This window comes from Myotis daubentonii, chromosome 11, assembly GCF_963259705.1.
Source record: "Myotis daubentonii chromosome 11, mMyoDau2.1, whole genome shotgun sequence".
NCBI lineage: Eukaryota > Metazoa > Chordata > Mammalia > Chiroptera > Vespertilionidae > Myotis > Myotis daubentonii.
Genome location: NC_081850.1, coordinates 82197284 through 82223490, shown reverse-complemented (window position 1 = coordinate 82223490; position 26207 = coordinate 82197284). Strand labels below are relative to the sequence as shown.

The following is a 26207-nucleotide window of genomic DNA, read 5'->3' as shown; positions in this document are numbered from 1 at the left end:
GCGGGCTGTCCCTGCAGAAGCTGAGATGGTCCAGGGGGCGTGAGAACAGGACCCCGGCACAGGGTCCCCGACACGGGGGTCACCTCGCAGTCTACGCCTTCATCTCCCTCCCACTCCCTCCTCCTGCGTGACTCAGGGGGCCCTCGAGGGAGTCTCGTCCTGGGTGGTGGCCGCACCACGGGACGGCCCAGTTCTACAGGGAAGCGGTGCTTTGGTTCGGGAAGGCACCACCTCCCGGTCTGCCCTCGCCCAGGGGGCCAGAGCCCAGCTACGTGGACAGAGCAGCCCCCCTCCAGGCAAGGCTGGGGAGCCCCTGCTCCTCTTGGGGACCCTCAGGGCCATGGGCACACGCCTGCCGGGCTCAGGGAGCAAGTGAGGTCCTGCCAACTGGAGCGAGGCTCAGGCCTGTCCCGTCGGCCGTGCTGGGTGCCATGGGCGGCCAGGTCACCTCTCTGAGCCCTGTCCCCTAGTTTAACGAAGGTCCTGACACTCCGATCCTTACAGGTGCTGGTGAACAAGCGATGAGCTGGTCAGTGCAGGGTGCTGGGTGCTGTGCTCGGCACGTGAGCGCTCAATCCACGTCAGTTTTAAAATCTATCTCTCTATAAAAGGCTAAGTGACACTCTGACCAGTAGCTATGACACGCACTGACCACCAGGGGGCAGCCGTGCCACGCCAAGCTGTGGTGACTTGGCAGCGGCGGTTCTCGAGTGACGCACCCCGGAACCAGAGAGGAGGGAGTCCAATTCCGGGGTGCGTAACCCGAGAGCCGCCCTCTTGCAATCCAGGACCCCTCAAGGGTTGTTGGAGGGCTGGTTTCGGCCCGATCCCCACAGGCCAGGCCGAGGGACCCCGCCTGCTGGAGGGACCCCACTCACTCCACAGATGCCCTTCGAGCCCCAGTGCCACCCCAGGTGCAGCCAGCCGAGGAAGGACCATGGGAGATTGGCTCCAGGGTGTGTCCAGCCCATCTCACCCAGTCCAGCTCCACCGGCCACCTTCTAATTAATTTTCTTTCAATGTGCACAAATCTGTGCACCAGGGTATGAGTATATAGAGGCCTGGTGCATGGATTGGTGCACAGGTAGGGTCCCTTGGCCTGGCCAGCCATCAGGACCGACCGGGGCCACGGGAGGTTGGCTGGCCAGGGGCAGAGGCCATGGGAGGTTCGGCCAGCCAGCGGGGAGGGACCGTGGGAGGTTGGCCGCCAGCGGGAGGTTGGCTGTGGGAGCACACTGACCACCAGGGGGCAGCTCCTGGCGGTCAGTGCACATGATAGCGACCGGCCGTTCGGTCACTTAAGCTTTTATATCTATAGATATGTGTTTTTATTAATCTTAGAGGGGACGGGAGCAGGAGAGACATAGGAACATCGATGAGAGAGGATCATTGATCAGCTGCCTCCTGCACGTCCCCTACTGGGGATGGAGCCCTCAGCCCAGGCTTGTGCCCTGACTGGAAATCGAACCCGTTACCTATTGGCGCCTGGGATGACGGCTCAACCACTGAGCCACAATGGCTGGACCTGTGTCGGTTTGTTTGTTTATCCGCACCTGTGGATATTTTTCCATTGACTTTCAGAGAGAGTGGGAGGGAGGGGGAGAGACAGAGAGAGAGAAACATCGATGGGAGGGAGACACATCAACCGGTTGCCTCCCGCACGCACCCCGATCGGGGCTAGCGGTCAAGCCTGCAACAGAGGTACGTGCCCTCGACTGGGAATCGAACCCACAACTCCAGCGCTCACGCTAACACACTAACCACCGAGCAGCACCGGCCAGGGCCCAGGGAGAGGCATGTACTTGGATGAACAAGAACCAAGAACAGGAACCTCGGCAGACACCACACCTCTGGAGAAACAGGGGCCCGTTCCCGCTCAAGTTGGGGACCCAGGGCTGCCCGCCAGCGGGGTGTCCGGCCGGGGCACTGACGAAGGAGAGAGCGGCGAGCGCTGCATCAGCGAGAAACGGGCTCTGATTGTGTGCAGCCGGCACCATCACTCACCAGAAAACCCAAGAGAATCCACCGAGACACCATTAGCACTAACGAGAGCTTCTGACAGTGTGGCCGAGCCGGAGCCCCGTTCGCGGAGGGCCGGCCCGCTCCAGGCAGCGTGGGAGCAGGGGCCCACGCCAACCCGGACATCCCGGGAGACCACCCGGCGCTCCCGCGGGAACCCGGCACGGAGGGAGGCGAGCCCGTCCCAGGGGCCGCAGACCGTGTTCATCGGCGCCCGTCAACACATGGCCGTCTCCCCAGAACCTGGCAACCCGTTTCCAAAATTCGTGTTGAAGTCAACGTTGGCAAGAGCAGTGCAGGTGGGTGTGAGCAAACCAGGAGGGGCTGGGCCTGTGGCCACAGCCGGCAAACCTGGGGAGGGGGCAAGAAAGGGCGCAGGGAGGGGCACGGAGGACGCCAAAGGAGGCAGTGGGGGGACTCGTCAGCAATACGTCCTGCGGCTGATACACGGGCTCCCAGGTCCCAGGGGTGGGGACGGCGCCCCATTTGCTGATGGGAAATGGAGGCACAGGGCGGTGAGGTGACCGGCCTGGCCTCGGCCGGCAGCACCGGGACCAGGTGGCCTTCTGTGACCTAAAATAAGACCCACCACAGCCCCAGAGTGGGGGACAGCCCAGTGGAGAGACGGACGGGAGGGCGCGTCTGCAGGGACGGTCAGGGTCAGGGCCCCCCCACCACACCGCCGGTCTGGCGGGAAAGACAGACGGCAGCAAAAGATGGGCGAGCGGCAGCTTTGAGGAGAATGGAAACGTAAACCACCATTTACGTGACAGGCTCCCACCTCCCTGGCCAGCAAGGAGCAGAGCCAAGCGGCCACAACACGACGCTGGCGGGCGGCCCCCACCATGCAGCACGCCTGCCCCGAGAGCCGCGTACCCACTCGCGCAACAGCGGCTTCGGGCCTGCGGTCTCCGCCGGGACGCCGTCTCTGTGCGGGAGGCAGGGCCCATCAGCCGTGGTGAGGCCGCACCCGCCCAGACGGCCGTTCACCCCGGACGGTGCCGCCGTGAACCGGCAGGTCCCTGGGGCTGTGGACGCGTCGGCAAACGCAGGACAGCCCCAAACACAGCTCCGCCCGAAGGAACGCCAGCCAGCGGGGGCTTCTCTGGCCACCGGCTCGCAGACGAGGCACAGACCGTCCCCTGCGCTCCGGGACCTCAGTTTGGAGGGCGGGGGGGGGGCAGGGGGGGGGTTTAAAGGGCACGTCTCGGTCACAGTGCCACACGGAGACTGGCGGTGTGTGACAGTGTTAGGAGCTGTCCCTGGGCGGGCCCGGGGAGGAGGGCCTGCTCCTCAGCCTGACAGGTGGCGTCCGGAGAAAGTGTCCCCCAAACTCCTTCCAGGGGCCCAGGTTGTGTGTAACGTGCAGGCTGACTGTCCAGGACCCGGCGTGTGACTGAGGGACACCCCCTTTGGCTGAGGGACCAGTCCCCCTCCCAGATGCATTCTCAGATCCTTCACTCTCGGGTCAAATTTCCCAAGGAGTCTGGAGAGCCATGCCTGACAGAGGAACGGGGGAGAGAGGGTGTGTGCATGTGTGCCCGTGTGTGTGTGCGCATGGGTGTGCGTGAGCATACATGGGGTGTGCACATATGTGTGCCCATGTGTATGTATGCGCATGGGTGTGCGTGCACATACATGGGGTGTGCATGTGTGTGCGTGTGCAGTAGGCATCATGGGCCGTGCACACATGTGTGCATGAGCACAGCTCACCCGTCCTGCCCAGCGTCCAGAGAGTCCCGAGGACACGGCCGGGCACTGAGGTGGGGCGGTCGTCTGCTGGGCTCGGCGACCCGGCAAGCGGGAAGCTGCTGAAGGTCTCTCCCAGGGCACAGAGCGAGGCACTTCCTCTCCACATAATCGCAGAGCCTCAGCCGGGCGAGGTGTCTCCGGGGAAGGGCGTTGGCACTCACACCGCCTCAGAGAGGCAACGGGTCCCGGGGGAAGCTCAGACACATCGCTGAGCGGATTCAAACTGCACTCACGAAAACTGATGCTTCCAGCAGCTTCCGCGGGCGCCAAGCTGGCCCAGAGAACGGGGGAAGGGCAGCAGCGGTGTGGACACCAGGATTCGGGCGTGGGCATGGGGCCGTCACCATCCCTGACCTTCCCGGGACCCACGGGCTGCCTCCCACCCCACCCACCCGCCCACCCGAGCCCGCCTCTGGGCAGAGCCCCGCCGCACTCCCGCGAGGACCACTCAGTGTGCGCTGGCAGGGTCATGTCCAGGTCACGGGGCCAGCGCTCACCCCTGGGTGCCTGGGACCCTCGTCCCGTCCGTCCTGAGGCTGAGGCTGCCTGAGTGACCACCCCCTGGCCAGACACACGGTAGCTGCTCAGAGGTGCCTAGCGGCCGAACACAGGCCTAAGCCGAGCTGCTGGGCAGTGCTGACCCCGAGCCGGGGCCAGTGTCCGGGGGCCCTGGGGAGCCTGCCAGGCAGAGGTGGGGACACTGTTCCCTCGGCCGCAGCAGCGTGTCAGGCTGCACCTGGAGGAGAGCTGTCCCCTGGCAGGGGGGCCTGTCCCTGAGCAGGAGGGGTGACCCACAGGGACAGCCTGCTCTCCCAGCATGCACTCCTCCCCAGGCTGTCCCCCCTGCACCCCTCCGGTGCCAGGCAGTGCTGCCCTGAAGAAGGACCACCCCGACCCTTGGCACGTGGCCGGAAACGCTCCCTCCCGGGCCTGGTCCCCACAGAAACCTCTCCACCTGCACGTCCCGCAGGACGAACGGTCGTGTCAGCCCCGGCCTCACACCCAGGCTGCCCGCCTTTCAGGCATCCTTGCCGCCACCTCTGGCCTCAGAACAGCCCAGCCAAGTGGGACCCAGGGACAGGGCTCCACCCAGCTGGGTCCGGGGCACAGAGCAGGGGAGAGAGGCAGCGCCCGCCTGGGCTGTCCCCCCTCTTCCTGGCAGCTCCCGAGCGCTGCTGGCCCCCAGGAAGCCCCTGTCAGCTCACTGGCTCCCCAAGATGGGCAAATGGAGAGGTGTGTGTGTGGTGGGGGGCAGAGAAGTCACCGGATGAAAATCAGCGGCTGGAGACCATGATCCCGCCCTCTCCCTGACCACCACCCCAATCAGGGCTCCTCCTGGGAAAAGACGCCCTTGAAACGCCGCTTCTATGTGGGGTACCCTTGCCCCTGCCCCTTGGGCACAGCCCTGCCACCCCCACGAGGCCCTCCCCAGGCCCTGCCCGAGGCGGGAGGGGCCGGGGAGGGGCGAGGAGCGCACCCCCCCCCCCCACTCCCCGCCGCCGGCGCAGCTCAGGCTCCGGCGCACGGGGTCCGCACCTCCCCGCACCCGGGAGACACAGCCCCGCATCTAACATGGCCGCGCTCCGGCCACTTCGCCTTAAGGACGCAGACAGACCGACGCCGCCGGGCACCTGCTGGTCACGGATGTAACTGCCCGCCTCGCCCGAGGCCAGAGGGACGCGCGTTCCCCACGGGGGTCGCGGGCAGGCGCGCGCGGTCCTGGCCCTGGACGTGGGGACCTTGGGGATGCGGGTCCTGGGTGGGAGGGTGGGGGGTGGCGCTGCCCTGACCCGGCCCCCCGCGCGGGGGAGGGCGCCGCCGTCCGTACCTGGGGGCGCATCGGCCGTCATCGAACACGAAGGTCCGGTTGGTGTGGCCCCCGCCGCGCGCCCCCGCCCGCGCCCCCCTGCGGACGCCCCCCGGGCTGCACGCCCTGTCGGGGCCCATCGTGCGGCCGGCGGCGACTCGGACCCAGAGCCGAGGGAGAAGCCAGTCGGAGCGACGGGCGACTTCCTCCTCCGCTGGGACCCGAAATCAACACTTTTCTCTCCGCTAAGGGGCGGGGAGCGCGCGGGGTTGGGCTCGGGCGCCGGGCCGCGCGCGCCCCCTGCCGGTTGCGCCGGGAATCGCGGCGGCGTCCGGTGGGTCGCGTCCACGTCGCCCCTGACCCGCCCTGGAGCCCCGTGGGTCTCGGGAAACAGTTCTCAGACCAGCTCCCGCCGCCCCACGTCCTCCCACCGCCCCGAGTCCCCCCACCTGCCCCGCGTCCCCCACCACGCGTCCCCCCGCCGCCCCGCGTCCTCCCACCGCCCCGAGTCCCCCCACCGCCCCGCGTCCTCCCCACCTGCCCCGTCCATCTCCTCCGGCACCCGCAGCCCCTCCCTCGGTAAGACCAGTTCCTTCCCCAGAGGGGTCTTACCTGGCTCCCGGGGGCACCCCCTGGCCTGCTGCCCAGCGCCCTGGCGGCACCATTTCTCCTCCAGGCCTCCCCTCCCCGCCCCCTCCCGCCCCGGCTGGCGACCCCTGGAGGGCAGGGCTCAGCCTCCAAACAGCCAGCATCCCGCCCGGGGCTGTCGCCTGGGGCACCTGCGGGGGTGGATCCCGGGGAGCAGGGGGGGAGCAGGAACCCCGTCCCGGGCGCGCGCGGGGGGCGTGTGGGCAGCGCCGGGGGCGGGGAGGGGGCACGTGGGCAGCGCACGTGGTGGGCGGGGCGGGCGGAGCGCAGGCCTGCGGGCAGCTGTGCGCTCATGGCGTCCCGAGGCCCCCAGCCCAGCGCCGGGGTCCCCAGCGTCCCCATCCCCCCGGCGTGCGGGTGAGGAACTGGGGGCTGGGTGGGGAGGTGCCTGGGGGTGCCCCACCCCCGCGCTTCCGCCCAGCCCGGCTCACCTTGGGCAGAGCCCCCCCCCCCACGGGCCCGGCGGGGGTGGGCAGGGAGGTAGCGGGCGAAAGCCATGTTCCTGGGCGCCCCCGGCCTGTCCTGCACCCGCCCCACGCCCATTACCTCGCCTGGGCCCCCGTGGCGTTCAGGGGGTTCGCGGTGGCATTCCTGGGGTTCGCGGTGCCGTTCAGGGGGGTTCGCGGTAGCATTCCTGGGGTTCGCGGTGCCGTTCAGGGGGGTTCGCGGTAGCATTCCTGGGGTTCGCGGTGCCATTCAGGGGGGTTCGCGGTGGCATTCCTGGGGTTCGCGGTGCCGTTCAGGGGGGTTCGCGGTAGCATTCCTGGGGTTCGCGGTGCCGTTCAGGGGGGTTCGCGGTAGCATTCCTGGGGTTCGCGGTGCCGTTCCTGGGGTTCGCGGTAGCATTCCTGGGGTTCGCGGTGCCGTTCAGGGGGGTTCGCGGTAGCATTCCTGGGGTTCGCGGTGCCGTTCAGGGGGGTTCGCGGTAGCATTCCTGGGGTTCGCGGTGCCGTTCCTGGGGTTCGCGGTAGCATTCCTGGGGTTCGCGGTGCCGTTCAGGGGGGTTCGCGGTGGCATTCCTGGGGTTCGCGGTGCCGTTCAGGGGGGTTCGCGGTAGCATTCCTGGGGTTCGCGGTGCCATTCAGGGGGGTTCGCGGTAGCATTCCTGGGGTTCGCGGTGCCGTTCCTGGGGTTTGCGGTAGCATTCCTGGGGTTCGCGGTGCCGTTCAGGGGGGTTCGCGGTAGCATTCCTGGGGTTCGCGGTGCCGTTCAGGGGGGTTCGCGGTAGCATTCCTGGGGTTCGCGGTGCCATTCAGGGGGGTTCGCGGTGGCATTCCTGGGGTTCGCGGTGCCGTTCAGGGGGGTTCGCGGTAGCATTCCTGGGGTTCGCGGTGCCATTCAGGGGGGTTCGCGGTAGCATTCCTGGGGTTCGCGGTGCCGTTCCTGGGGTTCGCGGTAGCATTCCTGGGGTTCGCGGTGCCGTTCAGGGGGGTTCGCGGTAGCATTCCTGGGGTTCGCGGAACCTGGAACTGTTCACTCTTCTCAGCAGCAGCCCTTCCCCGGGAGCCCGGCTCCCCCGCACGGACCCAGGCGGGGGCTCCAGTCCGGTCCAGAGCCCCGCGGGCTGCCTCCCCCGGAACGTGCTCAGCGAGCGGGAGCGCAGGTGGGCGCGGAGGTGGGGGGGGGCGGGCTTCTAAGGGGGGGTGGGGGTGGCATCTGCCCAGGAGGGGACGTTGGCAGTTCCGGGGGGTGGGGGTGGGGCACAGGCAGCCCCTCTGGGCCTGGAGCCTGGCATCTTCCTGTAAATGCACTTACATAGCTTCTTACTGATTTCAGAGGACGGGAGAGGGAGAGGGAGAGAGAAACATCCATGAGAGTCATTGCTTGGCTGCCTCCTGCAGGCCCAGCGCCTCCCACACCCGGGCAGGGAGGGTGGACCTGGGCTGGGGAAGCCTGGACACGGATCCTGAAGGACTCGGACTCCTGGGGGGCGCTGTGTCCTTCCCTCCGAGTGCCCCCCGGCTGCTGGAGGGGCTGGCCGATGGGGGGATGCGGGCGGGCTCAGGGGCGGGGGACGGGGGCTCAGGGGCGGGGGACGGGGGCTCAGGGGCGGGGGACGGGGGCTCAGGGCAGGCTCAGGCTCAGGTTCAGGCTCAGGGGCGTCTGGCTTGTCCGGAAGCAGGAAGCGGATCTCCCTGAGCTGTGAGCGCCTGCGGGCCCTCCTGCCCCGGTTCGACGGCCGGCGCGAGGACATGGCCTCCGTCCTGGAGATGTCTGTCCAGTTCCTCCGGATGGCGGGCAGCGTGCTGCCCAGCGGGGAGCAGCAGGCTGTGAGTGTGCGGGCGCGGGTCAGCCCGCGGGGCCCCGACCGCTCCCTCCCACCTGCACGGCCAGGGCCGCTCTGATTCCCACACCTCTCCTGGGGGCACATCCCCCCGTCACCGCACCTCCTGTGGGAGCGGCACTGTGGCCCCACCCGTGGTGCCAGCATTGCCCCGAGGCCCCTGGTGGCACGGCCCCCGCCCTCCCGGCCCCTCCCGGCCCCTCCCGGCCCCTCCCGCCCCAGCTGAGGACCAGGGTCTGTGCTCAGGGTGGACCCGGGGCCGGGCAGCCCACTCTCCCTGCGGGTTTCCCGTGCCCACGTCCGTGGTGATTTTCGCGTTTATTTCCGTGCCAGGTTCTCGGCCCCTCCCAGGAGGATTGGCACAAGTGGCAGTTGGCCCTGGGGAGCCAGGCCCCCGCAGATGCACCCGACCCCGGGACCGGAGCACCAGGCACCATGTGAGGGCCCCTCCCCTGCCCGGCTGGGGCCCTGGGCAGCGGGTGCAGACTGTTCAGAGACCCCTGTCTTGGCACCGTCCAGCCCGCAGGAGCCCCCGAGCAGGGTGACCACCGGTGTGGACCAGGGCAAGACCCCCACGGGGCTGGCTGAGGCGCTGGACAGGCCAGCAGTCCTCCCTGGTGAGTGTGACGCACAGCACGGTCCCAGGTCCCCCAGAAAGTGTGCGGACCTGGACTTGCTGCCCCCGCTCACCCCTCCTCACCCCTGTGTCCAGCTCCCTGAGAGCAGCCCCCACGCTGCCAGCTCCTTGGCTTCTGTTCTGTAGGAGTGAGTCATGGACCCCAGGCTGTTCCCTCCCCCACATGGGGCCTTTGTTCCCTGCCTGCCCCCCCAAAGCCCACGGGGTGCCCCGGAGGCCTGCGTCCCCCTCATATTGGATCCTGCCCAGCTGTCTGTCACTCTTTGCACCGCGGCCGCTGGTGACAGCATTTAAGCTGCCTACAGGCATTTGCCGGGTGTCGTTGTGCCCAAGTGCCACGGAGGCGAGACCGCGCCTCCCCACTCCCTGAGTGTGCCCACCGAGGTGGGGGGGCGTCTGCTGTGGGCAGGCGGGGGCCACCAGGGAGCTGCAGGACCCGCACAGAGGACGCAGGGTGTAGAGGCCGCATCAGGGAGCCGCATTGAGGGTGGTGCCCAGGACAGGGGTTGCGGGCACATGGAGGGGAGGCGGAAGCAGCACGGGCATCTCCAGGTCCGAGCCCCACAGGCTGGCCTGAGGCCAGGTGGGCACCACCTCCAGGAAGCCTTCCTGGGCGCAGGCGTCAGGTGCCTCCCTCTGGGCGTTCACCTGGTCACCTGCCTGCCTCTGCTCTGCGCCCCGTCCTGGGCAGCGCTCAGCGGGCAGGGCTGAGGTCTTCAGGGCAGGGCCGCTCCCGGGGGGAAGGCTGACCCACCCCTCACTTCTCTCACAGGGACCTCCGGTCTGGCACCCTGGACCCCAGGCCCGAGTCCCTCCCAGGTCCTGAGGCCGCCCCCAGCCTGGCCTCCCTGCTCCTGGCAGCCGACCTCCCCGCTGGTGAGCGAAGAGGCTCAGAGCTGCCTGGGCCTGGCTGGGCCCCTGACAGAGCAGACTATCCAGGCTGCGATGCCGGGCGCCAGGTGGGTCCCTTGTGGACGTGTGCACCTGCCCGTGTGTGCCCTGTGTGTGCACATGTGTGCCTGCCCGTGTGTGCCCTGTGTGTGCACACGTGTGCCTGCCTGTGTGTGCACATGTGTGCCTGCCCTGTGTGTGCACATGTGTGCCTGCCCGTGTGTGCCCTGTGTGCACATGTGTGCCTGCCTGTGTGTGCACACATGTACCTGCCCGTGTGTGCCCTGTGTGTGTGCACATGTGTGCCTGCCTGTGTGTGCACACGTGTGCCTGCCTGTGTGTGCACATGTGTGCCTGCCTGTGTGTGCCTGCCTGTGTGTGCACATGTGTGCCTGCCTGTGTGTGTGCCCTCCGGGCCTGCCATGGGAAGGTGCTCCCCTCGCTCCCTCACTGTGTGGCTGCCTAGCCCAGGTTGGCCAGGCCAGGCTCTGTGGCTTCTGATGTGTGTTTCTGAAAACACTGTCCTCTGACCAATGGGCTTGTCTGGGCTGCTGGGCCGGCGCTGGGCGTGGTGGGGAGCGGGAGGCTCTCCTGAGCCGGTGGGCTCCTGCGCTGGGCAGGCAGGCCGGGCGGGGCGGGCGGGAGCCCCCAGGGTGTCTGGACCTGCAGCCGCCTTTCAGGGCCAGCCCTTCCCTTGAGGTCAAGGACACAGATGACCTGGGGGCACTCAGGGCGGGGTCTCCTTGCCACCCAGGTCCGTGCCCGCGTGTGGAGTGGAGGACGGGCCGTCCTTGCTGCTGAGTGCCAGTCCCGAGTGGTGGCTGGGTGAGTGGGGACGCGGGCGGCCGCCTACCCCCCTCTGGGCCGGCGGTGGGCCTCGGCCCCCCTGACGCGGGGCTGGGACGGTGGGAGAGTGAACGGGCCAGCCTGCGGGGTGACACCGGGTCCCTGTGCCTGAGCTCCTGGTCTCCTGGGCTGGGGCAGTGGAAGGGGCCTGTGGGAGTGTCTGTGTGAGAGAGAGCGTGTGTGTGAGTGTGTATGTGAGTGTGAGCGTGTATGTGAGTGTGTCTCTCAGTGTGTGTGAGAGCATGAGAGTGTGTGTGAGCGTGTGTGTGTCTGAGTGTGTCTGTGATTGCGTATGAGGGCGGCTGGGCTGGGTGTGTGTCCCTGTGCGTCGGCCTCGGCGCCCTCTGTCTAGACTGCGTCCCCACGAGGGCGGGTGCTGAGCGGAGTGTCTGTGGGTTCAGTGTGTGTAGGAAACGCCGCCTGAGCCTGGCCCCACGGGTCCTCCTGGGCCCTGAGCGGGGCGGGGCCGGCAAGTGTGGGCCCGACGTCAGCCCTGGCCCCTCGCGGTGCCATCTCATCGGTGGGCAAAGGGCTTCTGAGCGGGTGGGCGGGATGGGCCGCCTCTGCCCACTCCCCCGCCCGGCACCTGCGCTGTCTCCTTCCAGGGCCCCCCGAGGGCAGAGACAGTAGGGCCCCCTCTGGGGCCCCGGCCGGGAGCCCCCTGGACAGGACGGAGCCGGGCTTCCTGGCGGACCCTGAGCCCAGCGCCCAGGAGACCCCGGACGGCCCCCTGGAGCCGTGGGGCTGGGATGTGGGCTGCCCCAGCCTGACCTTCCGGGACGAGGTGGACAGCATCTTCCCCGACTTCTTTTCCTGCTAGGCGGCCGGGACGGGCCTCCGAGCGGCACGCGCTGCTTGGGCGAATTATTTTGGGTCTGGGATGCAGCTGTGTTCTAATTCCAGTGAGGGGTGCGGGGCTGTGGGGGCTGTGGCGGTGAGGGGCTGTGAGGGGTGAGGGGCTGTGGGGGTGAGGGGCTGTGAGGGGTGAGGGGCTGTGGGGGTGAGGGGCTGTGAGGGGTGAGGGGCTGTGGGAGCGAGGGGCTGTGGGGGTGCGGGGCTGTGGGGGTGAGGGGCTGTGAGGGGTGAGGGGCTGTGGGGGGTGAGGGGCTGTGGGGGTGAGGGGCTGTGGGGGTGAGGGGCTGTGGGGGGTGAGGGGCTGTGGGGGTGAGGGGCTGTGAGGGGTGAGGGGCTGTGGGGGGTGAGGGGCTGTGGGGGTGAGGGGCTGTGGGGGCTGAGCATTAAAGGGAAGGATTCCGGAGGAAGGACTCTGAGGTGTGATGACTGACTCGGGGGGAGGGACCGCTTCCTGCAGAGGCAGCCTGCCCGGCCTCTGTTCTGTGCGTCTGGGCCTTGGGGAACCGGGAGGAACCCAGCCCCGGAACTCGGGGTGCGGGGCCCACAGACGGAGCCTTCTGGGTCCCCGCCCCACCCCAGGGAGGTGGGTGTGACCTTTCCTCTTCCCACGCCCTGGTCTGACCCCGTGTCCGGCCGGCGTGACTGTGGTTGAACTTTGATCTATGAACCCGGAGGTCTCGGTTCCATTCCCGGTCTGAGGGGTCCCCCAGGGTCCATGGGGTCCCCCTGGGGGGCTGGGGGAGAGGCACCTGCCTGCAGTATTTGGACCCCGGTGTGCACACTCAGTCCCAGCGGCTCCTGACTCGGGATCGGGGGACGGGCTGGGTTAGGTGGGGGTGGCCCAGCCCCTGCGTCTGGCCAGGCTCACTCTGCTCTGAGCCCCCGATTTCCAGCCACCGCAGAGCCGGTCTCTGGCCCCAGCTGGCCGGGGTCACCCACACAGAGGCACCGGCTCCAGGCTCCCGGCCCCCGGGCAGTCCCTGCTCCAGGACCAGAGGGGTCTCTCCCTGCAGAGGGCGACCTCGGCCGTGCAGAGCAGCCCGCCCAGCCCTGCCTCCCCTCCGCCCGAAGCCTCGTGAAGGTTCCATTCATTCCCCAGTGAGTCACTGAGACAAAGGTGGGGCCAGTGACGTGGGAGGATGTGCAGGGAGAGAAAACATCATCACAAGCCAGGCCCTGGGAGCTGGAGGGCCCAGGCCCAGGCTGCTGGGGTGGCTGCCGCCCCCTGGGCCACCATCCAGCAGGGTCCTGGAGACCCTGAGCTCAGCCCTGGGCCGTGGGCAGCAGCCCCCCCAGGAGCCCCACGGGGAAGGGCCTGGCCCGCCCGCTGCCCGTGTCCAGAGCATCCGGACCAAGAGCTCTCAGGGGCCGGCCTGGCTCTGGGGTCAGGCTGCCTGTCCTGGCTCCTCGATAGTCACGTCAGCTCCCACAGCCCTGGTCTGACCCCGGCCCGGCCGGCGTGGCTGTGGTTGATCTTCAGCCTATGAACCCAGAGGTCTCGGTTCGATTCCGGTCAGAGCACGTGCCCGGGTTGCGGGCTCCATCCCCAGTGTGGGGCGTGCAGGAGGCGGCCGATCAGTGATCCTCATCATTGTGTTCCTCTCCCTCCCTCTCCATCTCCCTTCCTCTCTGAAATAAATATATTTTTTAAAAAGACCCAGTGTGTGCACGCGTGTGTATGTGCACATGTGTGCATGCCTCTATGCAGTCCTGTGGGTTTATACACGTGTGTTGTTGAGTTTAGGCCAGCGCCCCTCCCCCCCGAGGTGGGATGGTGCAGTCCCTGGCGGGGGCCCAGTGCCCTGAGCCTGCTGAGCACCCATGTGGTGACCCCTGCTGACATCCCCCTCCCCCTCACTCCCCCCCCCCCCGCCCCTACGCTGTGGATCTGGGTTCCAGGACCCGGGAGGGGACCAGGGCAGACACTGGCTCTCTGGGCCCCATCCATCTGGGAGCAGGCTGCCTCCGTGGGGTCAGGTGTGGGGTCAGGTGTGGGGTCGGGTGCAGAGCCCGGAGGCCCCAGGGGGCTCCCCATGGAAGGGGAGGGACCAGCCCCGACTCAGGGCCAGGCAGAGCTCTCTGTGCTGCCTCAGGCCCCCGGGGGAGGGGGTTTGAGAATGATGGGGCGTGTCCGTGCCCGCCCCCTGGACCTGGGCTGCGGGGGGCTGCCCTCCCCGCCTGTGACGGGTGGGCGTGTGGCTGCAGGTGGTGACAGGCGGGGCCTGATGGCGCCTGTTCTGGCGAGGAGCCCCAGGTGAGCTGGGGGAGGAAGGGCCGCGGGGGCTCTGGCTGGGCTGGAGCTGAAAGCAGCCGTGGGTTCCGAACAGCTTCCTGCCGCCCCCTCCGCCCTCCCTCCGCTCCTGGGCCCTTTGTGAACCAAATCACAGCTCTCTGTCAGTCTGTGGGCTGTGATCCAGCGCAGGGCGGTTGGTGAGAGCCGGATGCTTGCAGGGCCTCGTCCCGTCCCCCTGCCCCCCCCCCCCCGGGTCCTGGGACACGGGGCCCACAGGACCCCAGGCACTGCCAGGCCACGCCCTCAGCAGGTCACTCTGGTGGGCGTCGGTGACGGGCAGCCGCGGCTGGAAGCCGACCAGCTGCTCCGGCCACCACCCTCCCCGTCCACCTGCCCTTCGCCCGATGGCCACCACGGCCACCACATGGTGCTGCTCAGCGTCCCCCTCCAGCCTCTGGCCACAGAGGTCCTGCCCGGAGCCAGGGCACCCACGGGCGCCACCAGCTCCGCGGGCTTCGTGCTGAGGGAGGGAAGCAGGCCCGAGCCTCCTGGCTCTCAGCCCCCACCCCCCGCCCCCGGGGGGCCCGTCTCCGGCCCGGGCCTCCTGGGGAGAAGGAAGTGTGTCCGCGGGTGCTCATGCCTGACCCTGGTCCCGATAAACCCACGGGGTCCCTCCCCCGCCTCCGGAAGGAAGCCAGCCCCATGCATGGATGCCTCCTGCCCACCTGCCCACCTGCCTGCCTGCCAGCCTGCCCTCCTGCCCACCTGCCTGCCTGCCAGCCTGCCCTCCTGCCCACCTGCCCACCTGGGCTTCCCACACGCTGGCTGGACAGGTGGCGTCTGGCCACCTTAGGGGTGATCCTGGGACCCAGCACAGACCTCAGGGCGGCTGGAAAATGCAGGGCCTTGAATCCCCGCCCCTGCCAGGTCCCGGTGCCCGCCCCCCCCCCCCATGCCCCCGGCTTCCTCAGCAGAGGCACTAGCCCTCGGCCGGACCTCGGCAGCCTGTCCCCTCCTGCACCTCCCCCCCCATGTTTTTTATGGATTTCAGAGAGGAAGGGAGAGCGAGAGATAGAAGCATCAATGAGAGAGAAACATTGATCAGCTGCCTCCTGCACGCCTCACACTGGGGATTTGTGCCCGCAAGCCGGCATGCGCCCTGACCAGGAATCGAACTGTGACCTCCTGGTTCATAGGTCGACGCTCAACCACCGAGCCTCCCGGCTGGGCCCGGGGTGTGTCTTGATTAAACAGCAGCGACATGACTGGCCGCAATGTGTGCGCGAAGGTTGTCAGGGCGACCAACGCCTGTTTTAACTGAAAATAGAAGCGTTTTTGGTCGTAGCGAGCGGGCGAGGTTAGACACTGGCCGTGCCCCTGTCCGCTCACGCTGCCCGCGGTGACGGGAGTCCCCCCACGTCCCGTCCTCGAACGACCCCCCCCCCCGGGTTTGCACGATAGACTCGCTGTCTTGTCTGGGCCGTTTGTGGGGTGTGACCTCAGCTGCCCGCAGGCCACAGCGAGGACAGTCACTGTCTGTGCCCTGAGCCGGGACCCTGGGCCCAGCGCCCTGCCCACCGCTGCTCCCTGTGCCCTGGGGTCTGGGCGGCTCAGCCCCCTGCACTCCCTGCGGTGGGCAGTGTCTCTGGTCCTGGGTGTCTTTTTGGTGGTTATTCCTCACACCCAAGGATATTTTCCCACTGATTTTTTGAGCGAGAAAGGGATGGGGGGAGGGGGCAGAGAGAGAAACATCGATGTGAGAGACACACCGATCAGTGGCCTCCCACATGCACCCCGACCGGGGCAGGGGATGGAGCCCGCAACCGAGGTACGTGCCCTGGACCGGAATCGAACCCGGGACCCTTCAGTCCGAGGGCCGACGCTCCATGAGCCACACGGGCAGGGCCGTCCCTGTGTCCGCACGCCCTGTCGGCAGCCACCTCCTAAGCGCCCTCCCGGCCGGTTCTGCGTGGGCAGCTGCCTCGCCTCCCCGGCCACAGCCCAGGGGCCGGACCGAGCTCCTGGACAGGGAGCTGGGGGGGGGCAGGGGAGGGAGTGCCCACGCCCCAGCCATGGCCGCGCCCACGGAGCTGCTGCCGGCGTCTGGCAGCCCTGGAGGGGGCGAAGCTTCTGTTCCCACAGCCCCGAGCCCAGGCAAGGGGGGCCTGGGCCTGACTCGGGGAGCGAGGTCCCACTGGCACCCCGAGAGTGCGAGCCGTGAGGGAGCAGCCCTGAGGCTCGGGGCTGACCCCAGCCGGGCGCCTGACCCTGGCCCTGTCCTGGGGGTTTCTGTCCCAAGGGAAGGGGAGGAGGGAGGGAACCTGGGTGGGGGCAGAGGGGCCAGGAGCCGGGCGGGGCCAGCGCCTGGAAGCGCCGTCGATGGGACAAGGGAGGCGACTGTCCGGCTGGGATCTGAGGGAGGAACCACACACACAATTCCTTGTTTCTGTTTTTTTAATATATTGTTACTGATTTCAGAGAGGAAGGGGGAGAGAGAGATCAGTGGGGAGAGAATCATTGACGGGCGCCTCCAGCACGTCCACACTGGGGACGGAGCCCACAACCCGGGCCTGTGCCGACCGGGACTCGAACCCGGACCTCCTGGCTCACAGGTCGACGCTCAGCCCCTGAGCCCCGCGGCCGGGTGGACACCCTTTATTCTGAGACGAGTGCGGGTTCCCACGAGGCCTGAGGACTGACAGGGCCCCTGGCGCCCTGCCCTCCCCCGTGGGTGTCTGCGTGCTGCCCCCGGGTGTGTCTGTGCTCAGACCCCCACCCCAGGCACGGGGCCGGGCTGGACTGGGAAAGGGTCTTGCAGGTGGGATTAAGGGACAGAACTCGAGGTGAGACCACCCACCCCAGGTTGTCCAGCCCTACGTCCAGGGGCAGGTGTCCTTAGAGACCAGAGGAGCGAGACAGAGAGAAGGCGTGTCCCCGGGGGCAGAGGCGAGGATGTGGCCGCCAGCCCGGCCGGCCGGGAGCCATGGGGGCTGGGAGGGGCGGGAGGGACCCCCACCGGAGACCACGGAGGGAGCGTGGCCGGGCGCCTCGATGTCTGATTTCCTGTGTCCCGACTGCGGAGAACAAACCCCTGGCTGTCAGTCACCCCACGTGGGGGCGGGGACCTGGGGGGGCGGGTGCCCCAGGAAGCCGGCGGGTGGGTGAGGGCTGGGCTAGGGGTGTTGCCCTCCCCACCCCCACCCCCACCCCCCGGTCCCACCAGCCTCCTGCTGCTGGCCCGCGCCCCACACGCACCCACAGCCAAGCACACGCACCCGCCGCCGCCGGCCGCTCTCCTCTACCGCCGGTACTTGACGCACGGGTCTGGGGAGAGAGCGGCTCTCAGACGGGCCTCGGGGTCCCCACTGTCCCCCAGCTCCCAGCCAGGGCGGCCTCCTACCCCGGGTGCTCAGGCTGACGATGTTCTGGGGGCCCAGCCCCTGCTTCCTGCAGAGCCTCTCAAATCTGTGCAGGAAGCTGTGGGGCAGCTCCGGTATCCGACCTGCGGACGGACGGACGGACAGATGGACAGATGGACAGAGGGCAGGCTGGGTCCCTCCCGTCCCTCGGGACCAGCTGGGGGAGGGTCTCCGGGGGCCTGGGCAGCGGGGAGCTGAGGGGCGTGACTGCCAGGCGGGCACCTCCCCCTGGGATGGGACTTGACGGGGGTGGGGGTGGGGGGGGCCTGGGCTTGGGGGGCCCTGCACGGTGGGCCGTCCTCGGGGGAGGGTCGCGGGAGGCGGCTCCAGCAGGCGTACCGTAGAGCGCCAGCACGCGGGTCTGGGTGCCGTTCCTGACACTGTGCAGGTGGAAGGTGGCGTAGAGCATGTAGTCCGTCTCCCACAGCCGGACCCTGTTGTCCCCTGCGTCTGCGTGGGGCGAGGCTCAGCAGCCAGGCAGCACCGTGGCCACCCTGGGTTAGGGGCTGGGTGCCCGGTGGCCGGGGGGTGGGGGTGAGGGTGGAGGTGGCCAGAAGGGGGGGCTGGCTGGTGGGGGGCCCTGGCTGGTGGGGGGCCCTGGCTGGTGGGGGGCAGCGTGAGCACACGATACCCACTCAGGTGGCCCTGGCCTCCCCGGGGGACCGAGCCAGGGGCCGTCCCAGCGGGTCTGTGGGGCCCTGGGGCTGCGGGCTGGGCTGGGCCCCCTCACTTGGGCTCCAGCCATCCGGGGTCCCCTAGAGCCCTGAAATCAGAGCTCCCGGGAAACGCGGAGGCCCCCACTTACAGGCCAGGGTGCACTCCCCGTCCTTCTCCGTCTTCTCGCAGACCATGGCCACCTCCACGCAGTCCCCGTGCAGCCTGCACACGGCCTGGTGAGCCCCCGGCCCTCCCCTCCCGCCCCCCGCGCCTCTCGCCGCCCCGCCGTGCACCCACAGGGTGGGGCTGGTCCCGGGGTGCAGGGGTCTGGGGGCGGGGGCACGGCCCTGGCTGACGGGGCGCAGCGGCGCTCACATGAAGTGGAAGAAGAACTGCAGGCCGCCATCGGCCACACTCTGGATTTTCTGGATGAAGACCCTCAGGTCCCCGTCTTCCGCGATCCGCTTCCTGTCGTCCGAGGCCATGGAGATGGAGTACCAGACGCCCGACACCTGCAGGCAGAGGCATCGTGTGGGGGCTGCAGGGCGGCTCTGGGCTCCTGGGCCTCCCTCCGGGCCAGGCCCCTGGCACACGGCGCCCAGCCAGGGCCAGCGTCGCCCTCCAGGGACCCCGTCTCCCCCCAGGGGCCCCCTAGCCCCCAGGCTGCCGTCACGGCTGGGGGAGGAGAAGCAGGCCTTTAGGAGCAGCGCCCTGAGCAGGTCAGGGAGCCCGGTTGAGGGGGACAGTGTCCGGTGCCCGGAGGGCGGCCCTGGCCCACCTTGGCCAGGTCATAATTCCCGCGAACCACGGACTGCAGGTTGAGCTCCTGGGCGGAGGCCAGGCTCAGCCCCAGGCCCAGCGGCAGCAGCAGCAGCAATGCCATCCCCTCAGCGGGCGCCTGGCCTGAGCCCTCCCTCCCCTTTATACCCCGGGTCCCTTCCGTCCAGCGCTGCCCTCCCCCGCCCGTCCTCCCCACCAGGGAACGCAGCCAAGGCCCTGCGGCCGCCGCCCCCACCGCTGGCCAGGTGCAGCCGGCAACCGGCTCGCTCGGAATCTGCCGGACAGGGCGTCCGGCTGGGTCAGAAGCCGCAGAGGGAAGAGGGGACCCACGGGCAAGGGGCAGCCAGATGCCCTGCCCCCGCTACCCCCTGCAAGGCCGCACTGCCTCTCCAGGAGGCCGGATGGTCCCCCCGGGCTCCCCCTGCCCCCTCCGCCCTGCCTGGCCTGGGTGTGCCCATCGGAGAGCATTTGGGGCCCTGTGCAGCCTCATGTGCAGGACGCTGTGTGGGGTGCCCTGGCCTCAGGGACATCACTGTGACTTTGGGGTGAAACTCCACCAAGGGGGAGGGGCTCGGGGTTGAGGCGTGAGGGCCGAAGGACACAGACGTGAGGTCAGACGGAGGTGGCCTGGCCTCCACCCTGCCCCCGTCCCGGCCGGGGTCCCAGCGCTGTGCTGGGGAGTCCCCGTCTCCTCGCACGGTGTTCAGGCGCCAGGGGGGCTGGTGGTCGGGGAGGGGAGGCTGCACGACACGGACCAGGACACTGGACACCGAACCCCGTTTAAGCACCGAGCAGAGGTCGGCTGTCCATCGGGCGATTCCTTGTTCATTAGGCACCGACCAGGCTCCAGGCAGCCCACGCCCAGAGTCTTCTAGAACCTCAGGCCTAAGAGCGATGCCCTCAGCGCTGTCCCCCCAGCTTCCCGGGGGCCGCGAGCGTGGACACGGCTGGGCAGCAGGGAGGCCGCCACGGAGACACGGACACACACAGGGTGGGCGTCACGTGGGGACAGAGGGGGAGGGGCTCTGTCTACGGCCTGGAGCTGGCGGAGCACGGCCCTGACACCGCGGGGGCGGGTTTGTCCCCACAACGGCGAGGAGACAGCCTGTGCTCCAAGCCCAGGGCCTGCCCTCCGGTCACGGCGACCGCGGGCCACGAGCACACCGCGTGTGCAGGCCACTCTCTCCAGAAGAAAACGGAATTTATTTTTAAATAAAGACCGCAGACGCACTAGGGCCTCACGTCCAGGCGGCATCTCACAGTGGGGACGGCCGAGACCACCTGCCTTCACGCGTCTGACGGTCTCGGCTCGAGGGGCGGCGCAGGAGGAGGAGGCGTGGAACTCCCCGACGAGCCAGCGCCGCTCCGTGGTTGACATCGACCTGCGAGCCAGGAGGTCAGGGTTCGATTCCGGTCAAGGGCACAGGCCCAGGTTGTGGGCTCCATCCCCAGGGGGGGCGTGCAGGAGGCAGCTGATCAACGATTCTCTCTCATCATTGATGTCTCTCTCCCTCTCCCTTCCTCTCTGAAATCAATAAAGAAATATATCGATATATTTTAAAGGATTTTAAGAAAAAAGAGCAGGGGGCCCTCGGGGAAGGGACATTGTCAGAGGGTGCAGACGGAGGCCCCGCCCACACCCCTGCCCCGCCCGCTGCCACCTGCGTGAACACACCCCACACAGATTCCTCCTGGAAGCCGGTCGGTCCGGGCGGGGGCCACCGAGGAAGCAGCACATTTACAAACACCTTCAGTTACTCAACCGGACGGGCCGTCGCCCGGCAGCCAGCGGAGCATTGTGACTGCGGCCGGCTCACCCACGTCACCCAAGGGCCTGTGACCTCACAGTGAGGATGGCTCAGCCCCAGAAGCGGGGAGGGGGACAGAGACCCAGAGCCGGAGCTCGGAGCACCCGTCCTCCTGGAGTGCCTCCTCCGCCTCTCACCACGGTGAGGTGCCCCCGGGGGAGGGACGTCTGATGGAGGGCCCCGTCCTACCCACCCCGTGGCACTTCTTCAGCTGCAAGGTGAGGGGGCGTGGGCACCGCCCGGGATGGGTGGCCTGTCCGAGGGAAACACCAGGAGCCACAGTGGCAACGTCCCGTTTCCTAGTAGCCACGTCGCAAGCGGTGGAGAGAAGCAGGTGAATTCATTGGGAGCCACTGACCACCAGCTCCTGCGTTGAGCGTCTGCCCCCGGCGGTCAGTGCAGGTCATAGTGACCGGTGGTTCCGCCATTCGGTCGATTTGCATATCAGCCTTTTATTACATAAAGGCTATTGGTTGGTTGATTTCAGAGAGGAAGGGAGAGGGAGAGAGAGAGAGAAACACCAATGATGAGGGAGAATCATGGATCAGCTGCCCCCTGCACGCCCCCCACTGGGGATCGAGCCCACCCCCCGGGCCTGTGCCCCGACGGCATCAATCCGTGACCCGCTGGTTCAGGGTCGACGCTAACCCCTGAGCCGCGCCCGCCGGGCCCTGCAGCTGCTCTGTGCAGCGAGCTGGGCGTGGTGAGGAGCGCTCAGTGCCCAGAGGAGGCTGCAGGCTGAGCGTCCAGTGGTCCCGGTCGGGCGGACGGTGTAACTCCCGCCCTCTCCCCGCTCCTCCCCAGATGAGAAGGGGCTCCAAGAGGAAACTCCTGCTGCTGGTCTCTCTGGCCCTCTCGCTGCTGTGGGCGGGGCGCCACCTCAGGTAAACGCGGCCGGAGAGGCGGCACTGGGAGATGGTGGGGATGGCTGCCCGCTGGCGTCCAGCAGCTGGGAGGGCACCGAGGCTCAGGGCCCGAAGGCAGGGCCTGGTCTGCCAGCTCGGGGAGCGCACGTGTCTGCAGTGTGTGCGGAGCCGGCTGACCGCAGGCGGCTGGGGCTGGATGGGAAACAGCTGGGCGGGCAGGGCAGGGGTTGGGCTGAGAGCCGGCCTCGGAGAGGAGCCGGGAGTGGACAGCACGTGGGCCCAGGCCGAGATCCAGCCGTGACGCCCGGTTCAGAGGTGGACGCTCAGCCCCCGGGCCCCGCCGGCCGGCCGGGCTGGACACTTCTGATAACATGGGGACGGACGCCCCTCAGACCCAGTCCTCGTCTTTACCAAATGGCCCAGGTGACGGAGGGTGGTGCCTCCGGAGCTGACGGCTCCATAATTAACTGAGAGGCACAGTCACACTCCACCTCCACGTAGACCAGCGGTTCTCACCCTGGGCTGCACGTGAGAATCACCTGGGCATCTTTTTTAAATCCTGATTTCTGGGCCTCATCCTCCGGAAATTCTGTCTCTTTGTCATGGGGTGGGGCCACAACATTAGTAACAAAGAAACAGAATTTCCGGAGGAGGAGGCCCGGAAATCAGGATTTTAAAGATTCCCAGGTGATTCTAATGTGCAGCCGAGGGTGAGAACCACGGACGTGGACGCACAGTCAAGGCGCTCCTGGCCGATGAGCGTGAGCTGAACCTGCATGTGGTCCGGACACACACACTCTAGCGGCTGTTGGTCAGGGTTTAATCCTCCCCACCACGTGCCCCCTGGCCCCTCGCCCTCCCCCCGGCCGTCACCCGCTCACCCTGACCCGCCCCTGACCACCGGCTCCCTCCAGGCCAGGTGGGTGGCCGGTGCCTCTGAGGCTCCCAGCAGCCCCGTCCCCGCCAGCACCTCCCTCGGGACCACTGGGCTCCTCTGGTCAGCGTCCCCGGGGCGGGCGCTGGGCTGGACCTGCACGGCTGTCCTCATGGTGCCAGCAGCCACCAGGCCCGGGGCTGGGCAAGCGTTTGCCGGCCGCGTGGTTCCAGCTAACGCCGTCTCCCTCTGCCCCAGGAACCGGGGGGCGGAGCTCCGGCTCTCCGACTGGTTCGACCCCAGGTAGGAACGGGGCGACTCGATGTGGGGAGGGGGCCGCTTCCCCGTGAGGGTTCTGGGTGGACACCGGTCACCTGCCAACAGGGGCCGTACCGTGTTTTCCTTCCGACCGACGCCGCTATTCCTTTTCTCTCGTAAATACTTTCAGTGATTTCAGAGAGGAAGGGAGAGGGAGGGAGAGAGAGAAACATCAACGATGAGAGAGAACCGTGGACCGGCCGCCTCCTGCACGCCCCCCGCTGGGGATTGAGCCCCAACCCAGGCCTGTGCCCTGACCCGGCATCGAACCCTGACCTCCTGGTTCATGGGTCGCCGCTCAGCACTGAGCCCCACGGCCGGCCTTTCTCCTTTCTTGCCTTCTTGCCGGGGCTGGCGCACGTCTGCCTCGCCCGGCTCAGGGGTCGGGGGGGGGGGGGGGACCTCTCACCGCTGAGCGTGACGGCAGCTGCTGGTGTTGCAGATGTTCTCTCTCAGGTGGAGGTCACCCCTGCCTCGCCGTGTTTCTGAGAGCTTTTCGTCTGATCACGAGTGGGTGGGCTCGGTGCGATGCTTGGCTGTGTCACCGACAGAGCCCGGGACGGGAGCCGGCGCCGGCTCTCACCTGTGGGCCAGCTCCGCGCCCGCACCCTGGGCCCCTGTTAGTGAGAGCACGTCCAACGCTCTGTCTGGAGCGGTCACCCCATGTCTGCCGACTGCAGAGGCGGACGGTCACCCCATGTCTGCCGACTGCAGAGGCGGACGGTCACCCCATGTCTGCCGACTGCAGAGGCGGACGGTCACCCCATGTCTGCCGACTGCAGAGGCGGACGGTCACCCCATGTCTGCCGACTGCAGAGGCGGACGCAGAGCGTAAGGGGAGGTTAGAAAGGCGCCTCCCGCCCCAGCCGGGGTGGCCCAGTGGCTAGGGCGCTGGCCTGTGGACTAAAGGGTACCGGGTTCGTTTCCGGTTGAGGCCACGCACCTCGGCTGCAGGCTCAATCCCTGGCCCCAGTTGGAGTGTGTGCAGGAGGCACAATCCATGTCTCTCTCTCTCTCTCTCTCCCTCCTCCCTTCTACTCTCTCTAAAATCAGTGGAAAGTATCCTCGGTGAGGATTTAAAAAGCCCCCAGACCCTGTAGGAAAAGGGGGTTTGGGGGCAGGAGGCGGTGCCCGTGTCCGCGGCCTCGCGGTCAGCACAGGCCCGCCCCCTGCAGCTGCCACTCGCTCGTCTGCCCACAGGAAGCGGCCTGACGTCGTGACCACCACCGACTGGCTGGCCCCCGTCATCTGGGAGGGCACCTTCGACAGGCAGGTGCTGGGGCGGCACTACCGGCGGCAGAACCTCACCGTCGGCCTGGTGGTCTTCGCCGCCGGCAGGTAGGGCCGCCTGCCTCTGCCCTTCGCCCTGTTCCAGAGATCGGACGGGCACCGGGGCCCTTCGGCTCCGAGAGCTGCTGGTCGGCCCGTGACTGGGCTCCTGGGCCCTGGCCATCGCCCCGTCCGGCTGGGTCATTGCCTTTTCTGTTGTTAATCTTCACCCGGTTTTTCCCGTTGATCTCTATTTATTTTATTTATTTTTAGAAAAGATATTTATATTGATGTCAGAGAGGAAGGGAGAGGGGGAGAGAGAGAAACATCAGTGATGAGAGAGAATCATGGATCGGCTGCCTCCTGCACGCCCCCACTGGGGATGGAACCCGCAACCCAGGCCTGTGCCCCGACCGGGAATCGAACCCTGACCTCCTGGTTCACAGGTCAACGCTCAACCACTGAGCCACACTGGCCGGGCTCCATTGATTTTTAGAGAGAATGGAAGGGAGGGAGAGAATGGAAGGGAGGGAGAGAGACAGGAACATTGATGTGAGAGACACATCGATTGGTTGTCTCCTGCATGTGCCCCGACTGATGCCAGGGATCAAACTGCAACCCAGGTACGTGCCCTGGAACAGAAATCGAACCCGAGACCCTTAGGTCCGGGGCCGGCGCTCTAGCCACTGAGCACACAGGCCGGGGCTGGGTCGGGAACTTGGTACCGACACCCACTCAGCACTAGTTCTCTCTCCAGCGGTTGTCCCCAAAGTCAGACGGCTCTTCTCGCCCGGCCCACAGCTCTCAGACGCTGTCCCCGCCGCCCTGAGAGGCCCGCCCCCCACCCCACCCCTCCGCCCCCCCACCCTGTTCCCCGCATCCCCCCACCGGTGCCCCCCGTTGGCAGGGCCGCCGACCGGTACCTGGAGCCCTTCTTACAGTCGGCCAACAAGCACTTCATGCCCGGCTTCCGCGTGGTCACCTACGTGCTGGTGGAGGACTGGTACCAGCTGCCAGCCCTGCCCCCCGAGCCCCTGCGCACCGTGCGGGCCCTGGCCATCCGGCCGGACAGCTGGTGGCCGGACCACAGCCTGTCCCACATGAAGAACCTGGGCGAGCACCTCCTCAGCCACATCCGGGGGGAGGTGGACTTCCTGTTCAGCATGAGCGTGGACCGCGTCTTCCAGGGCGACATGGGGGCCGAGGCGCTGGGCGCGGCCGTGGCCCAGCTGCACGCCTGGTGGTACTTCCGGGACCGGCGCCACCTCCCCTACGAGCGGCGGCCCCGCTCCGCGGCCTGCATCCCCTTCGGCCAGGGCGATTTCTTCTACGACGGCGCGGTGGTGGGGGGCACGCCCGCGCGGGTGCTGGACCTGGTGCAGGCCTACCTGGGCGGCGTGCTGCAGGACGCCCGGCAGGGGCTGAACAGCACCTACGAGAGCCACCTGAACAAGTACTTCTTCCTGCACAAGCCCACCCGGCTGCTGTCGCCCGAGTACAACTGGGACGCCAACTTGCACCCGCCCCCGCAGGTGCAGCTCGTCAAGGTGCTACAGCTGGCCAAGCAGGGCCTGTGACCGCCCCCCCCCACCCCCCGGTTCGGCTGGCTCCCGGGGCTCCCGGCACCGACACCGCTGGCCGCCCCGCCCGGACAGAGCCGCGCGCCCCGCCGGCAGGAGCCGTCCTCCTGGCGATCATCGGCCACCGCGTTTGGGCCACAGCCGGATAAAGACTCAGAGGCCGATTTAATGCTTCATGCAGCAATGTTCTGTATGTGCTAGGTAGCCGGCAGGTAATCTCAGAGGCAGAAAATAAACATTTTTTCATGGAGAAAGACTCCGTTATGTCGACGCCGAGGGGGAAAGGTGAGGTGTGAAGGGGGATGAACCCTCGCGAGGCCACTCCTGGGGCACCGGCGAGGTTCGCGGTTTGGGGCCGTTTGCCGCTCACCCTCCGTCACTCCGTTTGCCGTGTGGCCGGACAGACGGACTTTCTGCCAACATCCCCTTCCTTTATTGATCTCGGGTGCGTTTTTTAAAGCTACAGGCATTTTATCTATGTTTTGTTGTGAATCCGCACCCAAGGATTTTTTTTCCATTGGGTTTTAGTGAGAGAGGAAGGGAGGGGGTGGGGGGAGAGAGAAACATCGATGTGAGAGAGACACGTCCATGGGCTGCCTCCTGCATGCGCCCCAACGGGGGCCAGGGCTGCAGCCTGCGACGGGGGTACGTGCCCTTGACCAGA

General features: G+C 67.8%; 3 protein-coding genes across 3 annotated transcripts; 2 read left to right on the top strand and 1 right to left on the bottom strand.

Moving 5' to 3' along the window:
- Positions 1-1796: 1796 nt before the first annotated feature.
- On the top strand, positions 1797-11775 carry SOHLH1 (spermatogenesis and oogenesis specific basic helix-loop-helix 1). The gene is made up of 9 exons (XM_059656257.1): positions 1797-2318; positions 2813-3061; positions 7669-7829; positions 8349-8496; positions 8844-8947; positions 9030-9127; positions 9920-10106; positions 10793-10863; positions 11490-11775. Exons 1-9 carry the CDS (start codon positions 1797-1799, stop codon positions 11702-11704), a joined length of 1755 nt encoding a protein of 584 aa, XP_059512240.1. The 3' UTR covers positions 11705-11775.
- Positions 11776-17270: 5495 nt separating this feature from the next.
- On the bottom strand, positions 17271-18953 carry LCN9 (lipocalin 9). The gene is made up of 6 exons (XM_059656256.1): positions 18827-18953; positions 18424-18560; positions 18197-18270; positions 17731-17841; positions 17373-17474; positions 17271-17296 (listed from the first exon to the last, which is right to left on the bottom strand). Exons 1-6 carry the CDS (start codon positions 18929-18931, stop codon positions 17271-17273), a joined length of 555 nt encoding a protein of 184 aa, XP_059512239.1. The 5' UTR covers positions 18932-18953.
- Positions 18954-21440: 2487 nt separating this feature from the next.
- Positions 21441-25540, top strand: GLT6D1 (glycosyltransferase 6 domain containing 1). The gene is made up of 4 exons (XM_059658824.1): positions 21441-21520; positions 22635-22679; positions 23895-24032; positions 24871-25540. The coding sequence occupies exons 1-4, from the start codon at positions 21441-21443 to the stop codon at positions 25538-25540; spliced, it is 933 nt and encodes a 310-aa protein (XP_059514807.1).
- Positions 25541-26207: the final 667 nt, after the last annotated feature.

Bases quoted from the DNA above. Each gene is read 5' to 3' on its own strand.
- SOHLH1 (XM_059656257.1), top strand. From the start codon at position 1,797: ATGTACTTGGATGAACAAGAACCAAGAACAGGAACCTCGGCAGACACC. The intron at 2,319-2,812 runs GTGGGTGTGAGC...CTCCCTGGCCAG, and splicing joins CGTTGGCAAGAGCAGTGCAG to CAAGGAGCAGAGCCAAGCGG. The intron at 10,864-11,489 runs GTGAGTGGGGAC...GTCTCCTTCCAG, and splicing joins CAGTCCCGAGTGGTGGCTGG to GGCCCCCCGAGGGCAGAGAC.
- LCN9 (XM_059656256.1), bottom strand. From the start codon at position 18,931: ATGGCATTGCTGCTGCTGCTGCCGCTGGGCCTGGGGCTGAGCCTGGCC. The intron at 18,271-18,423 runs GTGAGCGCCGCT...GGCCGTGTGCAG, and splicing joins CAGTTCTTCTTCCACTTCAT to GCTGCACGGGGACTGCGTGG. The intron at 17,297-17,372 runs GTAGGAGGCCGC...CTCTCTCCCCAG, and splicing joins CGTCAGCCTGAGCACCCGGG to ACCCGTGCGTCAAGTACCGG.
- GLT6D1 (XM_059658824.1), top strand. From the start codon at position 21,441: ATGAGAAGGGGCTCCAAGAGGAAACTCCTGCTGCTGGTCTCTCTGGCC. The intron at 22,680-23,894 runs GTAGGAACGGGG...GTCTGCCCACAG, and splicing joins TCCGACTGGTTCGACCCCAG to GAAGCGGCCTGACGTCGTGA. The intron at 24,033-24,870 runs GTAGGGCCGCCT...CCCCGTTGGCAG, and splicing joins GTGGTCTTCGCCGCCGGCAG to GGCCGCCGACCGGTACCTGG.